Source organism: Hemibagrus wyckioides, linkage group LG16, assembly GCF_019097595.1.
Source record: "Hemibagrus wyckioides isolate EC202008001 linkage group LG16, SWU_Hwy_1.0, whole genome shotgun sequence".
NCBI lineage: Eukaryota > Metazoa > Chordata > Actinopteri > Siluriformes > Bagridae > Hemibagrus > Hemibagrus wyckioides.
This window is the reverse complement of record NC_080725.1, coordinates 14,335,117-14,353,450: the sequence shown is the minus strand read 5'-3', so window position 1 is coordinate 14,353,450 and position 18,334 is coordinate 14,335,117. Positions and strand designations below refer to the sequence as shown.

The 18,334-nt window shown below is 37.6% G+C and overlaps 2 protein-coding genes and 1 pseudogene across 18 annotated transcripts in view; all 3 read right to left on the bottom strand.

The window, feature by feature from the left end:
• The window catches only part of LOC131366964 (protocadherin alpha-C2-like), a 239,726-nt gene that overhangs the window by 115,794 nt on the left and 105,598 nt on the right, over nucleotides 1-18,334 (bottom strand). The window lies entirely within an intron of this gene.
• LOC131366969 (protocadherin beta-16-like) overlaps nucleotides 1-18,334 on the bottom strand; it is a 70,546-nt pseudogene that overhangs the window by 1,340 nt on the left and 50,872 nt on the right.
• On the bottom strand, nucleotides 11,825-17,051 carry LOC131366972 (protocadherin beta-16-like). Its single transcript, XM_058412083.1, has one exon. It carries the CDS (start codon nucleotides 16,645-16,647, stop codon nucleotides 14,209-14,211), a length of 2,439 nt encoding a protein of 812 aa, XP_058268066.1. The 5' UTR covers nucleotides 16,648-17,051; the 3' UTR covers nucleotides 11,825-14,208.

Sequence of the window (18,334 nt, the reverse complement as noted above, 5' to 3'; positions counted from 1 at the left end):
TCCAGCAAGTATACACAGATACACAGGCAAATAATTTCACAAAAGACAAGCTTCTGAAAATTAAGACGATTACCACAATGTCAGGAATTAGATAATAAAACAATAAATATAGCAGTATGTTACATCTTTAAAAATAAATACAATTTTTATAAAAGTTTAAAAAAATTGAAGTTAAAAAAAAGTATGTTTATAGGATGTTGGGCTGCCCTTTGCAGCTATAACAGCTTAAACTCTTCTGGGAAAGCGTTCTACAAGGTTTAGGAGTGTGTTTATAGGAATTTTTGACCATTTCTCTAAAAATGCATTTGTGAGGTCAGGCACTGATGTTGGACGAGAAAGCCTTGCTCGCAGTCTCTGCTCTAATTCATCCCAAACGTGTTCTATCGGGTTGGGGTCAGGACTCTGTCAAGTTCCTCCACACCAAACTTGCTCATCCATTTCTTTATGGACCTTGCTTTGTGCACTGGTGTGCAGTCATGTTGGAACAGGAAGGGCCATCCCTAAACTTTTCCCTCACAAAGTCGGAAGCATGAAATTGTCCAAAATGTTTTGGTAGGCTGAAGCATTTCCTTTCACTGGAAATAAGAGGTCAAGCCCAATCCCTGAAAAACAACCCCACACCATATTACCCCCGCCACCAAACTTTACACTCGTTACAATGCAGTCAGGCAAGTACCGTTCTCGTCGGCAACTGCCAAACCCAGACTTGTCAATCGGATTGCCAGACAAAGAAGCATTACAATGCTGCATGCATGCTTTGTTTGTTTTGGTTTGCTGAATTGCTCCAGGAATAATAAATTATGTGAAAGAACAGTCCCTAAACATATTTTGCATGGAATAAATGCTTTAAAACATAGTACACAATAAGCTGAAAATGAAAGCCGGTAAATTATATTTATTTTACAGTTTATAAGTGTAGTAATCATCTATGATATACTTTCTGTGGGATAAAATTTGATTTCCGTTGTCTTCTCCTAAATTATTCCTAACACAAAAAGAGATAAGTTAATTTCAATTTACAGCAGAATAGGTTTTGCTTAATGCAGTGTAATATGTACAGATGTAAGACAATAAGATAAATTGTTGTGAAGCATGCCTTTTTTCTTCATTATTATTATTATTATTATTATTATTAGTAGTAGTAGTAGTAGTAGTAGTAGTATTATTATTATTATTATATTTGTTGTTTTTTTTGTACATGTGTGAGCCTATCAAACTAACATTCAGATTTGAAAAGACCTCGTAAGTAAAAAAAAAGCTTAGTAAACAGAGCAGAACCGTTTTTCAGCACCACGGACAGCTCTCAGTCTGTCGCTGTGTTGAGATTTTATTCCTCTGCCACATTTGCTGCATTGGGTGAAGAACAGAATTGAGAAACTAGTGAGAACAGCATATGTGTTGTTTCAATAAGCTTGAAAACGCTTATGGAAAAAAAGGCAGAAAATTTACATTTGAAATAGCAAAAATCATGTACTAACATTGCAAACAGAAAACAACACACTAGTGAGGCAATATATTATACTTCAAAGGGTTCAGTGTGTATTAAGTAGAGCACTGCTAGGGAAGTCCAAACATTTAACATTTCTCCATATTCCAAAATGTAACCAGAGGTTCAACAAGGCAAAATCAAAACCATCATGTCCTGAGCCACAAATGACAGTAAGAAGTTTAGAGATAATTTCAACAGCACTGATTAGCAAGTATACAGTGAAGTGACTGGTCTGGACATCAGTATCGAAATGGGACAATGAGTATATCTCCCAAAACAGTTAACTTTCATGCAGATTTATTTATTTAGCTTTATTTAGTAACAATGAAAAATAAAAATAAATGTCTGCAGTAGCAAAGGACCAAAAGCAAACTCAAAAAGAAATGGCAATCAATTAGGTAAATATAATAAGTCATATTTACATTCATACAATTTTCCCAGAGGCATTACATTTTTACTGTAGAGTATACTGTTGAAAACATGCTTCATGCCAAATATAGCAAAATAGGATGCAGATGATGTGTATGATCAATAAAAATCTACATCTGAACCTAAAAAGAGATTTGTTATTCGCAATAATAGTTACAAGGTGAAGTAAAAATTCATTCTGTTGAATGAGATGATAAGTCCAAACATCCAAGGCAGTGGTTCTACAGACCTCTTACTGGCTAGGTATATAACAAATGAGTATTCTGGTCTTTGAATACTGGAATCTGGAAAGTATTGTGATAAAACCTCAAAATAAATATATATGTATAAATAAAAAAATATAAATATTTAAATAATATATACATAATAAACATATTTTGGAATATTTAAGACATTATAATGTTTTCTAACTGATTGTGTATTTACCTAAATATTTTTATCTGCTAGAATTGTCAAGGATAGGTTTTGGAACAATTTATGAATCTGAGTAATCACTGACTTCACCGACACGATTATCTCTGTCTCACCAGAAAACTAGAATGACAGTGTGGCAACAAGTGGGTATGTGAGAGAAATGACCTCACTCAGTCATCATTGTGTGAGAAAATAATTAAAATGTACAATCCAATGAGATGAGTCAGTACCTGCCCTGCACTGAGTGGTAATCTAGACCATGAAATATATTGTACCACCTCCATAGATATTTTAATATAAAGCAACAGAATTGTAATTGTGATAGAGCATTTGCAGAAGACTCAAATTTAATTGACATGTGCATGTAGCATATGTACTATCAAACACATCCAAAAGAGCACTTTTAAAACTTATCAGAGATTAGAGACAGTGATCAGTTATTACCAAAAGAAATCAAAAATCATAAAATTGATACCAGCATCAGAACCAGATTTAGGGACAAGTACATTTTCTTACCTCGTGTCCCTCTCCTGAATTATTAAGTCTAATTAGTTTTGTGGCTAAAATACTACTCTGTACACACAATAACACTCTCACTGTACATCTTTTCTGTACATTTTTGTGTGCACACTGCACTGACACTTTACTCCCTGTTCAAATGGACATTTATATATATTTGCCTTATATATACATCTACATATATATTTATATATTTATCTCACATATGCACACTGTACATACTATATTCATTTGCTACACCATTTCAAAGTTGACCATTTTATCAAAATATATGCATATACTGTATCTTCAATATATTATAGAGTCTACACATATATATTTACTTATATATTGTTTTATTTTTCACATATACTGTATATATACTATATTGTACTGTATTATATTAGTGTATTATATTTTTGTTTTTATATTTGTATACATTAAATATTATATTACTATTTTTGTACTATTTTTATTATTATTATTTTTATTTTAATTTTCATTTACTGCTATATATATATATATACATATTTGCATATGCATATCTGACACTTGACTTTCTAGTTATTTTCGTTTGTGACTTCTACCACTTAATTTTCCCTACTTTTCCCTATATATTCTTAACTATATCCCCTATTTTTCATGTCCACAATTTAATTTTTTTTCTTTTTTTACTCTTTCTTTTTTATGTAAGACAGTCGTAAAAAGAATTTCACTACATGTTGTACTGTGTATGATTTCGTATGTGACCAATAAAATTTGAATTTGAAATTTGAATATTGCAAAATATTGTACCAATGCTACAGATAGCTTGCTATACAGCAACAACATTTTTGATGCTTTTCAAAGCATTTGTAGTGGACTCAAATGTGATTGCCATGTGACTGTAGCATGTGTACTAGCCAACAAATCCAAAAGAGCACTTTGAATACTTATCAGAGATTAGTGACAGTGATCAGCTATTCCCAAAAGAAAGCATAAATCACAGAACTGATACCAGCATCACAAACTAGATATAGGGACAAGTACAGTTTCTTACCTCATCTCCCTCTCCTGAATTATTAAGTGTAATCAGGTTTGCAGCTAAAGTCTCATTTTGGGGCATTTTCAGAGTTCCACCAGCAGTAAGCGTGCTGTCATTGTAAGACGTGATGAACTTGAAGTCACTTGTACGTGATCCTGTTGTTAGATACGTGTCATAATTGTAAGAACTGCGGAGAGTTCCAGCTCCCTCCACCTCTGCATAGTTGGGAGGGAGATACGCACTGGGAATGGCCACTGCTCCATCAAACAACAGTCTGGGTTTTCTCCTGTGGCAAAACCTCACAGCCAGGATCAGAATAATGAAAGTCAGAAAGAAGGTGGAGACTGAAACAAGTGCAATGATCAGATAAAAAGTCAGTTTGGAACTGCTCTCCTCATAAGTCATATCTTTAAGCTCTGGAACTTCAGCAAGATTATCAGAAATAAGTAAATGTACAGAACAGGTAGCAGAGAGAGGGGGCAGTCCGTTGTCTTTCACTGAGATCACAAGGTTCTGTTTCATATTGTCAGATTCAGTAATGTCCCTCTGAGCCCTGATCTCTCCACTATGGAGACCAATAGTGAAAAGTCCTGGATCAGTAGATTTGACAATCTGATACGACAGCCATGCATTCTGTCCAGAGTCAGCATCCACAGCGATGACTTTGGAGACCAGAGAGCCAGAAAGAGCAGCTTTAGGGACCATCTCAGTCATTAAAGACTTTCCCTCTGAAGCAGGGTATAATATCTGTGGAGAGTTATCATTCTCATCTGATATGAACACACTCACAGTCACATTGCTGCTGAGTGGAGGAGAACCATTGTCTCTGGCTATCACCTGGACTTTAAAGTTTCTGAACTTTTCATAGTCAAATGACCTCACAGCCTGGATAACTCCTGTATCAGAGTTAACAGATAAAAATGAGGATGCTGGCAGACCGTTTATTTCACTGGGCACCAGAGAATACAATACTGTACCGTTCTGCCTCCAGTCTGGGTCTCTTGAAGTAACAGAACTTATCGAGGTTCCTGGTCTGTTATTTTCCATTACATATGCAGTGTAGGATTGCTGATCAAATTCAGGAGGATTGTCATTCATATCTGACACGGTTAAATGAATGGTTATAGAGGAGGATAAAGGTGGAGATCCTCTATCAGTAGCAGTGATGGTTATATTGTAATCTGATTCTTTCTCTCGATCCAGCATGCTTGTGGTTATTAAAGAAAAGTAGTTTTTTATAGATGGATTTAATTTGAAAGGAACATTTTGCTGAATATAACAATGTACCTGTCGATTATCACCTGAATCTTTATCTTGTACATTAATAATGGCCACTTCAGTGCCTGCTACTGAGTTCTCAGGTATTGGGTCGTTTAATGATTTAAGAATAATTCGAGGTTCATTGTCATTGACGTCAGTGATGTCTATAATAATTTTAGCAGATGATACTAATCCAGGACCATCTTTAGCCTGTACTCTCATTTCAAAATATTTTTCATCCTCATAATCGATGTTGCCACTCACCGTGATCTGTCCAGTGATTTTATCAAGAGAAAATAATTTTGCCGAATTATCAGATAAACGACTGAGCTCATAGGTGACGTCACCATTGGCTCCTTCATCAGCATCAGTCGCGCTCACTGTAATCACCTCCGTGCCTAAAGGCGTGTTTTCAGCCAGACTCACTCTGTACACATGTTGACTAAACACAGGAATATTGTCATTGGCATCCAGAACAGTAACGTGTATAACTGCTGTCCCTGATTTCGGTGGATTACCGCCATCAAATGCGGTAAGAATTAAATTCATGTCGTTCTGCTTTTCGCGATCGAGTTCTTTCTCCAAGACCAATGTAGCGGATTTTCCTCCGTCCGCGTTCTCATTCACAGATAAAATAAAGTGTTCATTTTTTTCAAGTGAATATCCTTGAACTGCATTAAGTCCTATGTCTAAGTCATGAGCTTCCTCCAAAGGAAAACGCTCGCCCTTATCAGCTGACTCTCCAATTTCAAAACTGATACGATCATTATAGAAAACGGGAGAGTTATCGTTTATATCCTCAATTTGCAGTGAAATGCGATGCACTTCCAGAGGATTTTCCAACACAAGCTCGTAATTAACAATGCAAGAAATTCTCGAGACGCAAATCTTTTCTCTGTCTATTGTTTCCGCCACGACCAGATTTCCACTACTCAGATTAATGTCGCAGTACCGTTTCGCGCTGTCCTCTGTCTCCACCCGAGCTTTACGAGCTGATAAACGTTTGCCATCAATTCCGAGATCCTTTGCTAAATTTCCAATCACATATTGACGCTTCGTTTCCTCCGGAACAGTGTAGCTCAAATCTCCATGTACCGGGTGAAGAAAAATGAGAATAAATCCAACAGCAAACAATATCGAGATTAATCCCATCTTCCTGTCCATTCTAGCAACATTAAAATGTCCTCACTGTGTTATCAATGTATATAATTACTGTCGTCTATTCGGAATTTTCACTGACAAAAAATATCCACATGCAGCAACATCTGTCGATGTCAGGAGGAGCTGGAAGACGACATGAAATGGGTGGAGAGGTTGATTATATTTTACTCCGTAGGTGAACAGCGACACTTTGAGCATTTTTGGTACATTACAGTGTATTCTCTCCAATCATAGCTAATTACCTTCTTAAACAACTCGGGTAGAAATAAACGAATTAAATAATGGATTAAAACTATTAATTTCCATAATATAATAAAATCTTAATTATAATTATTCAAATTTTAATCTTTAACTTAGAATTAATTATTTATCCAAAATGAAGTTAAAGGAATGGCTATCATTAAAAATGTCAAATTTTTAAAAACTTTAATATGAATATATGGATAAATATAGATGAATAAACATAACGATATATCAATTGTCCATAATCTAATAGTAAATAATTAGAATAATTAAAATTATTTTAATTAATGTTTAATTAATGTTAATTAATATATTGCCAAACTTTTGGGACATCCCTCCAAACCTGAATTCAGGTGTGCCAATCACTTCCATTGCCAAAGGTGTATAAAATCAAGCACCTAGGCATGCAGACTGCTTCTACAAACATTTGTGAAAGAATGGGTCAAGAGTGGTACTGTGATAGGTTGCCATCTGTGCAAGAAGTCCATTCCTAAAATTTCCTCACTATTAAATATTCCACAGTCAACTATTAGCAGTATTATAATATAATAGTGGTAGGCCACATAAAATCACAAGTGGGGTCAGTCCATGCTGAGGCACACAGTGTGCAGAAGTCGGCAACTTTCTGCAGAGTCAATAGCTACACACCTCCAAACAACTTCGTGTGGACTTCAGATTAGCTCATGAACAGTGTGTAGACAGCTTCATGGAATGGGTTTTCATGGCCGAGCAGCTGCATCCAAGTCTTACATCACCAATTGCAATGCAAAGCGTCAGATGCAGTGGTGTAAAGCAAGCTACCATTGGACTCTAGAGCAGTGGAGATGTGTTCTCTGGAGTGACCAATCATGCTTCTCTGTCTGGTAATCCAATGGATGAGTCTGAGTTTGGCAGTTGCCAGGAGAACGGTACTTGCCTGACTGCATTGTGCTAAGTGAAATGTTTGGTGGAGGGGGGATTATAGTGTGGGGTTGTTTTTCAGGGCTTGGCCCCTTAGTTCCAGTGAAAGGAACTCTTAATGCTTCAGCATATCATAAAATTTTGGACAATTTCTTTATGGGAACTGTTTGTGGATGACCCCTTCCTGTTCCAACATTACTGCACACCAGTGCATAAAGCAAGATCCATAAAGACATGGATGAGCGAGTTTGGTGTGGAGGAACTTCACTGGTCTGCAGAGTCTTTGACCTCAACCCAACAGAACACCTTTGGGATGAATTAGAGTGGAGAATGTAAGCCAGGCCTTCTCGTCCAACATCGGTGCCTGTCCTCCCAAATGCGCTTCTAGAGGAATGGTCAAAAATCCCTATAAACACACTCCTATACCTCGTGGAAAGCCTTCCCAGAAGAGTTGAAGCTGTCATCAACTCCATATTAAACACTACAGATTAAGAATGGGATGTCATTAAAGCTCATGTGCATGTAAAGGCAGACGTCCCAAAACCTTTGGCAATATAGTGTATTGAATATTAAATATATCATAGTGTTAAGAACAGGGGAGTCGTAAGTGGGGGGAAAGGGTAACTGAATGCATAGGGCCCTGGCATCAGTGGCATGTGAGGGGCCCTAGCCACCCTGCCCTCAAAGATCCTCAAATAGTATTATTATTATTGTGAAATTGAGTGTACAGTGCCTGTGCTTGCATGCAATATTCTGATGCTTGCTGTTTTAACAAGATTCAGCACACCCATATGTTTGTGTTGACAACAGCGTGCACTCAAATTTGAATGATTTAACTGGTCATTCAAGAACAGTGCCAAATGATAATTGGCTGTGAGGGAGCACTGTAAGGGAGATTTGGCATTCAGAACTAAGCGAGCACTGAGCAGGCAAGTGTGGTAGTCAAGACTGATGCTGAGTTATGCACAATGTCCAAACAAATTCACGCAAGTTTTTTTCTCCTAAGAGAGCAGGTGAGAACATAGCGATGTTGTGTTTTTTGTTATAAGAGAAACAATGTTACAAAGCTAGCAATTAAAAATCTTAGCTTACTCTAAACTTTATAATAACATGTAAAGTGTTTGAACCTGAGGCAATTGTGTTCAAATATGAAGAACAATATGAAATCTATGTGTGTACTGTAAAGATGGATCTTGCTCAAAATATTAAAATGAGAAACCCTCTGTTCACAGTCTCAATGAGTGCAGCAGTCAGTCCATCACAACAAGATTCTACTGCTGGATCTATTAACATCGCTGAGACTGAGAAAGTGAGTGAAGGTAGGATCAGAGTGTACAGTATAGACAGCTATATATTGTTTAAGCATCCACTTCTACTAGTTAATACTATGCACATGAAACTGATTGTATGGTTGCATACTATGTCATTTGTGGCTCAGGATAATATCAGTTGTTGTTTATGATGCTTGTAGAGGTACCTAATACAGAGGAAGAAGAGGTAGTCGAGGCAGGAGGTAGAAGTAGGACCTGTAAAGAAGGTGTAGGCACTAGAGACAATGATTCCTCAGAGGACAGTGAGACAGACAATTTGATGACAGTGGTGGAGGGAGGCAAAAGTGATGTTAGTGCTGAGTACATAACTGATGATCCAGGATTATGGCCAGAGTCAAAGCGGTTGACCAATCAGTAGCGGGCTTCAATAATTCTCAAACTGGCAAACACAAATACTGAAGAAGCTGATTTGACCAAAATTGTTCCAAAAGATAAGACAGGCCAACCATTTACAAGTTATCTACAATATGCTAAAGCAGCCAATGGTCGTGAAAAAAAAGGACTAGCTAATTTACAGTAAAAGTGAGGCATCTCTGTACTGCATTCCATGTCTTCTGTTTTCACATGTGCAAAAACAACCATCTTCAAGTGTTCTAAACAGTAAGGATGGACTCAAATTGGCAAACGTAAAATGGCAAAGAATGTATGGAAAATTACCAAAACATGAAACATATAAGCCACATAAGCAGTGCTACATAAAATAGAAGAATCTGCAGAACTCCTTATTAGAAGCCAAAGGAGTAGATAATCACAGGCAGCTTCAATTTCAAACAGAAGTAGAGAGGAATAAAGAGGCTTTTGGATGTTACACTTCATTTGGCTTCAAGAAATGTGGCTTTCAGAGGTAAAATCACAAATCTGGATGATGTAAATAATGGAAATTTCCTAGGAACTCTTGAGCTGTTAGCTCACTATGACCACCTTTTGAATGAACAAAAGAGAGTAAGGAAAAGAAGAGGCTAACTCATTATCTAAGTCCTGAGATGCAAAATGAGTTCATTGACCTGTGTGGCACACTATCCTGGCTGAGAAAGAAAATGCAATATATTACTCTGTTATATGTGACTCAACACCAGACATATCCCATACAGAACGGAATGTGCTTTTGGTTATGTATGTTTATCGAGATAAAGAAAGCGGCAACTGGGAAATTCAGTTCAAAGATTTTTATAGGAAAACAGGCAGGGAAATTTCTGAAACGATTGAGGCCGTTCTGGAAGAAAATGGTATACCACTGAAGGATTGTATAAGACAATGATATGATAATGGGGCCAATATGTCAGGAAAAGTGAAAGAAGTACAAGCCAAAAATTTAAAAGCTAACCCACTAGCTACATATTCCCCCTGTGTATCCCATACACTCAATTTGGTGGGTTTACATGCAGCTGCATCCTGTACTGAGGTCTCTACATTTTTTGGCTCAGTCAACAGGCTCTACAATCTATTCAGTGCTAGTCCAGAGCGATGGGCCATCCTGAAAGAAAAAACAGGATTCTCTCTCCATTGCCTGTCTGATACTCGCTGGAGTGCTTGCATAGCTGATGTAAGTGTCATTGCGACTCACCTACCTATGATCATTGAGGCTCTACAATCCATATCAGGGTCAGAGGCACTTGGTCTGATGAATTATTTCAAGACTGTTGATGCCATTGTTCTTCTGACTGTATGGAGGAAGGTGCTACAGTGCATTGAGAACAGAAATGTGATTCTTCAAAAAAGACATATTTCAATTGAAACCGAAATAAATAACATCAGGGCATTACAAGAAGAGATGAAGGTGTTGCGCAATGGATGGGACTCCTTGCTCACTGAGGCTGAATACATGCAATGGAGATCCCTTCACAGTTTAAGAAGGAAGGGAAATGAAAGCGAAAAAGGGAGCATATGCCTGATGAAGGCAACACAGAAAACACAACTGAGGAGAGTGCAGAAATTTAATTCTGAAACAATGTATTTTTTGTGTCAATGGATTCAGTTATCCATGACTTGGGTGTAAGGTTCCAGACAACAGTAGACATCTGTGAAACTTTTGCACCAATTCTGAATTAACAGATATGACAGAAGACAAGTGAAGATAAAATGCAGAGAACTCACAAGAAAGTGCAATAAAGACCTCATTGGTGAGCTGGAAAACGAAATGCTCCATCTAAAATCTATATACAGCACAACATTTTCAAAAAATCTGTCTCTTGAACTTCTTAATGCCATCTACAAGCTGCAGTTACAGAACATTTCTGGAGAGGTCTGTATTGCATTAAGGATGTTCTGCACACTGCCTGGGTTTGTTGCTGAAGGTGAGTGGGCTTTGAGCAAGTTAAAGCTAGTAAAAAAAAATATCTGAGGTCAACAATGTCTCAGGAGAGACTGAATAGCCTTTCCATTGAGAGTCAGTTGGCTAAGAAATTGGACTTTAAAGATCTCATTAGTGTTTTTGCCAAGAAGAAGACCCACCAGTGGGCATTAGGAGTTTATGACCACCACTAACAACCTGTCACCATAAGTACCTTAAGACTGTATGAGGGATGTACACTATATTGCCAAAAGTATTCGCTCACCTGCCTTGACTCGCATATGAACTTAAGTGACATCCCATTCCTAATCCATAGGGTTCAATATGACGTCGGTCCACCCTTTGCAGCTATAACAGCTTCAACTCTTCTGGGAAGGCTGTCCACAAGGTTTAGGAGTGTGTTTATGGGAATTTTTGACCATTCTTCCAGAAGCGCATTTGTGAGGTCACACACTGATGTTGGACGAGAAGGCCTGGCTCTCAGTCTCCGCTCTAATTCATCCCAAAGGTGTTCTATCGGGTTGAGGTCAGGACTCTGTGCAGGCCAGTCAAGTTCATCCACACCAGACTCTGTCATCCATGTCTTTATGGACCTTGCTTTGTGCACTGGTGCACAGTCATGTTGGAAGAGGAAGGGGCCAGCTCCAAACTGTTCCCACAAAGTTGGGAGCATGGAATTGTCCAAAATGTCTTGGTATGCTGAAGCATTCAGAGTTCCTTTCACTGGAACTAAGGGGCCAAGCCCAGCTCCTGAAAAACAACCCCACACCATAATCGCCCCTTCACCAAACTTTACACTTGGCACAATGCAGTCAGACAAGTACCGTTCTCCTGGCAACCGCCAAACCCAGACTCGTCCATCAGATTGCCAGATGGAGAAGCGTGATTCGTCACTCCAGAGAACGCGTCTCCACTGCTCTAGAGTCCAGTGGCGGCGTGTTTTACACCACTGCATCCGACGCTGTGCATTGCACTTGGTGATGTATGGCTTGGATGCAGCTGCTCGGCCATGGAAACCCATTCCATGAAGCTCTCTGCGCACTGTTCTTGAGCTAATCTGAAGGCCACATGAAGTTTGGAGGTCTGTAGCGATTGACTCTGCAGAAAGTTGGTGACCTCTTCACACTATGCGCCTCAGCATCCGCTGACCCCGCTCCGTCAGTTTACGTGGCCTACCACTTCGTGCCTGAGTTGCTGTTGTTCCACGTTCTTATAATACAGCTGACAGTTGACTGTGGAATATTTAGGAGCGAGGAAATTTCACGACTGGATTTGTTGCACAGGTGGCATCCTATCACAGTTCCACGCTGGAATTCACTGAGCTCCTGAGAGCGACCCATTCTTTCACAAATGTTTGTAAAAACAGTCTGCATGCCTAGGTGCTTGATTTTATACACCTGTGGCCATGGAAGTGATTGGAACACCTGATTCTGATTATTTGGATGGGTGAGCGAATACTTTTGGCAATATAGTGTATGTATCATACATCATTGCAAGATAAAAATTGATCCTGAAATTCTCACCTGTTAAAGTTTTTCAGCCTTTTTCACTTTTGATTATTTGATTATTTTATTTATTTTGAACTAGCTAGACATGTTTTGAAAGAAGGCAAAGTCGTGATTTGAGTTATATTGTGTTTATTTATTTATATTCCTGATTGAAAGAATAATAATATTCTGGACTCTTGTTGTCTCTTAACAAAACACAATTCAAATAAAAAAAATCATTAAGTTGTTATGTTTATCTATAAGGGGATACCTGAGGTGCTTTGTTTATAGTATAAAGTCACAGGGGTAGGCAACGTCAATTCTGGAGAGCTGCTGTCCTGCAGAATTTAGCTTCAACACTGAGAAGAAGAAAAAACAAAACATACATACCTGTCTATAGTCTTAGTATTCGTGAAGACCTTAATTAGCTTGTTCAGGTGTGCTTGATTAAGGTTGGAGCTAGATTCTGCAGGACAGCGGCCCTCCAGGACTGACATTACCTATCTCAGTATAGTACAATTTATACACAAAAAATATTTCTGTGCTGCATTAACATGCATGCAATGTAAATATTTTTTTATACTATACATGGTATTTGTATTTTTAATAATGTTCTTTTCAATTTTACATCACTGATTTGACAACAAGTACTTTACCAGTGAGTGAAGTGTGTACACTTTTATATTATTATTTTAAAAAAAATTGATAAATAGCATGAATCATGATATGATGGGAGAGGGGCCGCTCATACACTGTCTTTGCATAGGGCCCAAGAATTGGGGCAACGCCCCTGGTTAAGAATAAAAACGGTGCAAGATAGCTATAAATTCTAGTAAAATGAAAGAACTTGAGATGTTCTTGATATACTGAAAATATAGTCATGTTACTAGTGCATAATTAAAAGAGCTGACAAATTTTTTTATTTAATTTTAATTTATTTTATTTCTGCATTGACAGTGAACCTCAGGACACTTTGTATGCTTTAAAACACTTTAAAACTTTAAAACACTTTAAAAAGGTGCCACTTTAAATCAGTGAGACAGAACAAGTGATGAAAATGTATGTGTGACTTGCATTTTATGTTCATCAACATATTTATTTTTGTTTAACTATTTTTAACCCCTTAAATGTAAATGTACTTTAAGCACTGGTTAAATGCAAAAGAGGAGCGGTACTGGAAATAGGAAAGCAGCCATACAAGCTCAATGTAGTTTGTCAGACAAGATTGTACCACCTGAGTCAGAGTTCACACCAGTGAGGTCCACCAACACTGGAATCTATTGATTGGAGCAGCCAAGGGAAAAAACAAAATGAGGCAAGAGAGGTGTCTATTGGCCCAGTCCAGCATAAACTATCACCAAAACATGTCACTGATCATTGTGGGGCAAAATAATTCAACTGTACAACATGATGGAAACAAAGCAGTACCGATCATGTCCTATCTCAAGTCCAATGTGACATTTTGCTCTTAAGCAACAGACTACTGAATGGTGTACAACCGTTAGTGTAGTACAGCATGTTGTAGGTATTAAAGTGATCAGCCAGTCCAAAACCAAAGGATCATTAAGCAAAACAAGCAATATATCCTCCCTGACTAATCATAGCTTTAAAGAAGAAATGAAATGAAATGAAAAACAAATAGAAAGAGCATATAGAAATCACATTAATACCAGCATCACAAACTAGATATAGGGACAAGTACAGTTTCTTACCTCATCTCCCTCTCCTGAATTATTAAGTGTAATCAGGTTTGCAGCTAAAGTCTCATTTTGGGGCATTTTCAGAGTTCCACCAGCAGTAAGCGTGCTGTCATTGTAAGACGTGATGAACTTGAAGTCACTGGTACATGATCCTGTTGTTAGATATGTGTCATAATTGTAAGAACTGAGAGTTCCAGCTCCCTCAACCTCTGCATAGTTGGGAGGGAGATACGCACTGGGAATGGCCACTGCTCCATCAAACAACAGTCTGGGTTTTCTCCTGTGGCAAAACCTTACAGCCAGGATCAGAATAATGAAAGTCAGAAATAAAGTGGAAATGGAAACTAGCGCAATGATCAGATAAAAAGTCAGTTTGGAATTGCTCTCCTCATAAGTCATGTCTTTAAGCTCTGGAACTTCAGCAAGATTATCAGAAATAAGTAAATATACAGAACAGGTAGCAGAGAGAGGCGGCTGTCCATTATCTTTCACTGAGATAACAAGGTTCTGTTTCATGTTGTCAGATTCAGTAATGTCCCTCTGAGTCCTGATCTCTCCACTATGGCGACTGATAGTGAAAAGTCCCGGATCAGTAGATTTGACAATCTGATACGACAGCCATGCGTTCTGTCCAGAGTCAGCATCCACAGCAATGACTTTGGAGACAAGAGAGCCAGAGAGAGCAGCTTTAGGGACCATCTCAGTCATTAAAGACTTTCCCTCTGGAGCAGGGTATAATATCTGTGGAGAGTTATCATTCTCATCTGATATGAACACACTCACAGTCACATTGCTGCTGAGTGGAGGAGAACCGTTGTCTCTGGCTATAACCTGGACTTTAAAATTTCTGAACTTTTCATAGTCAAATGACCTCACAGCCTGGATCACTCCTGTGTCTGAGTTAACAGATAAAAATGAGGACACTGGAAGACCGTTTATCTCACTGGGTAACAAAGAATACAATACTGTACCATTCTGCCTCCAGTCTGGGTCTCTTGCAGTAACAGAACTAATAGAGGTTCCTGGTTTGTTATTTTCCATTACATATGCAGTGTAGGATTGCTGATCAAATACAGGAGGATTGTCATTCACATCTGATACGGTTAAATGAATGGTCATTGATGTTGATAAAGGTGGAGATCCTCCATCAGTAGCAGTAATTGTTATGTTGTATTCTGCCTCAGTTTCTCTATCAAGGGGATTTGTGTTAATTAAAGAAAAATAGTTCTTAATAGATGGATTTAATTTAAAAGGGACATTACCCTGGATTGAACAATGAATCTGTCTGTTATCCCCTGAATCTTTATCCTGAACATTAATAATCGCTACTTCAGTGCCTACAATAGTGTTCTCGAGTATCGGATTGTTAACAGAGGTAAGAATAATCTTTGGAGCGTTGTCGTTTTCGTCAGTAATTTCTATAATAACACTTGCAGTCGATGCTAAGCCAGATCCATCTTTGGCTTGAACTCTAATTTCATAATGTGTGTCCTCCTCGTAATCAATAACTCCGCTTACCGTAATTTTTCCAGTGCGTTTATCAATCGTAAATATTTCTGCTTCGTTACGAGCAATCCGACTGAATTCATATGTGACTGCACCGTTCGCTCCTTCATCTGCATCTTCTGCGCTCACAGCAACGATTTCTGTTCCTATTGGTGCGTTTTCAACTAAAACAACTTTATATACAGGCTGACTGAACACCGGAACATTATCATTAGCATCTAGTACTGTGATGTGTATAACAGCAGTCCCTGATCTCTGAGGAATCCCGCCATCCACTGCGGTAAGAATCAAGTCAATGTCCTTTTGTTGTTCGCGATCCAGCTCTTTCTCCAACACAAGCTCTGCGTATTTACCCCTCTCGGTGTTTCCTTTGACAGACAAAACAAAATGGTTGTTTTTCTGGAGCGAATATCCATGAACTCCGTTTTGTCCGATATCAAAATCATGAGCTTCATCCAGATGGAATCGCTGCCCTTTTATAGCGGATTCGCCGATTTCAAAAGAAATGCGCTCGTTAGCAAATTTGGGTGCATTGTCATTAACATCCTCAATATTCAGAAATATGCGATGCACCTCAAGCGGATTGGCTAAAACAAGCTCATAATTTAAGATGCAATTAATCCTTGAACCACATAGCATCTCTCTGTCGATTCTCTCAACTACGATCAAATCTCCTGAATTCAGATTTATGTCAATGTACCGTTTTCCGCCGTCTTCACTGTTTAATCGCGCCTTACGTGCTGATAAACTTTGAGCTCCGACTCCGACATCTTTTGCAATATTTCCGACCACAAACTGACGCCTAGTTTCCTCTGGAACAGAATAACTCAGATCTCCACTGGCGGAGGGGAAAATAAAGAAAGGTAGCGCGATGAAGAGAATAGAATACAGAACTGAAAGCTCCGTGCATCCCATATTTTCAGAATTCAAATCCTCACACCCGAAAAATTCAACCTTACGCGGTTTTATTAATGTTGTCTGCAAAAAGTGTCTAAAATCTCTCCCGGAAGAGAACGACTGAGGTTACTCCATGTTGTCTGTGTGGCTTGCTCTAGCATTCACTAATATCTGCAGATGAATATTTCAGAGATTGGAAGAAATGGTCCACAGTACGAGGATGTGATGGTGAACAGCGACGCTCTGAGCATACTGTGTTCTACTACAAGTACACATTATCCGAATATTTTGCAATGTAAGCTTACGACTGTAAGTTACGACTGTAACAACAACGTTTTTTTTCTTCTATTGACCAAAGCAATAGACCTTTTCATGGATAATAAAGAGAAAATATCGACAAATAACACTGAACAAATGACAATAAATTACAATGTCACATGTTTCATTTGATAATAAGTTATATGAATGGACAGTCCATATTGTACAGAATAAATGCTTTATAATATAGTACACAATTATCTGATAATGAAATCCGGTAATTAATCATTGTTTTATAGTTTATAAGTGTAGTAATGATCTATGATTTATGGCTAACACTTCAGTTTTCGTTGTACTTTTTAAGGGACAAGATTTTATTTCCGTTGTTGTCTCCTAAATTATTCCTGACACAAGAAGAAAATGAAAGTTAATTTCTATTTACAATAAATTAGAGCTTGCTTGTGCATGTGAAGCACAGATGTAAGACGTTAAGATAAATTGTTGTGGAGCATGCCTTTTATATTATTATTATTATTATTATTATTATTATTGTTGTTATTATTATTACTGAGTATCTCTATCTATCTATCTATCTATCTATCTATCTATCTATCTATCTATCTATCTATCTATCTATATATATATATATATATATATATATATATATATATATATATACACTCATCTTTTTTACTTAGTATCGGTCACATCAAATCTGAATGTTAGTTTGGTAGCATCATATATATACTAAGTAAAAAAGATGAATAAACAAAGAAGAACCGTGTTTCAGCACCACGGATAGCTCTCAGTCTGTCGCTGTGTTGTGATTTGTTTCCTCACTTGCTGCATGGGTGAAAAACAGAAGTAATAAACTAGTCATAACAGCATATGTGTTTGTTCATAAATAAGCTTTAAAACGCTTAAAAATAAGGCAAAAAAATTAACATTTAAAATATCAAGCTAAAATTAAATATTAATATTCTGCACAGTAGAGTAAACAATATACTTACGAGCTAATATATTATACTTCAACGGGATCAGTGTGTATTAAGCAAAGCACTGCTAGGGAAGTCCAAGCACTCAATATTTCTCCATATTCCAAAATGTAACCAGAAGTTCAACAAAGCAAAATCAAAACCATCATGTCCTGAGCCACAAATAACACTAAGAAGATTAGAGATAATTTCAAAAGCTCTGATTAGCAAATACACAGTGAAGAGACTGGTCTTGACATCATTATCAAAATGGGACAATCTGTATGTCTCCCAAAACAGTTAACTTTCACAGAAACGACACTTTTGTTTAGTAACAGTGAAAAAAACAAAAATCAAAGTCTGCAGTAACAAAGGACCAAAAGCAAACCCAAAAAGAAAATAGCAATCAGTTATTTAAATACAATAAGCCATATTTACATTCATACTTCTTTTCCCAGATCCATTCCATTTTT

Coding starts and splice junctions, on each gene's coding strand:
- LOC131366972 (XM_058412083.1), bottom strand. CDS start 16,647: ATGGGATGCACGGAGCTTTCAGTTCTGTATTCTATTCTCTTCATCGCG.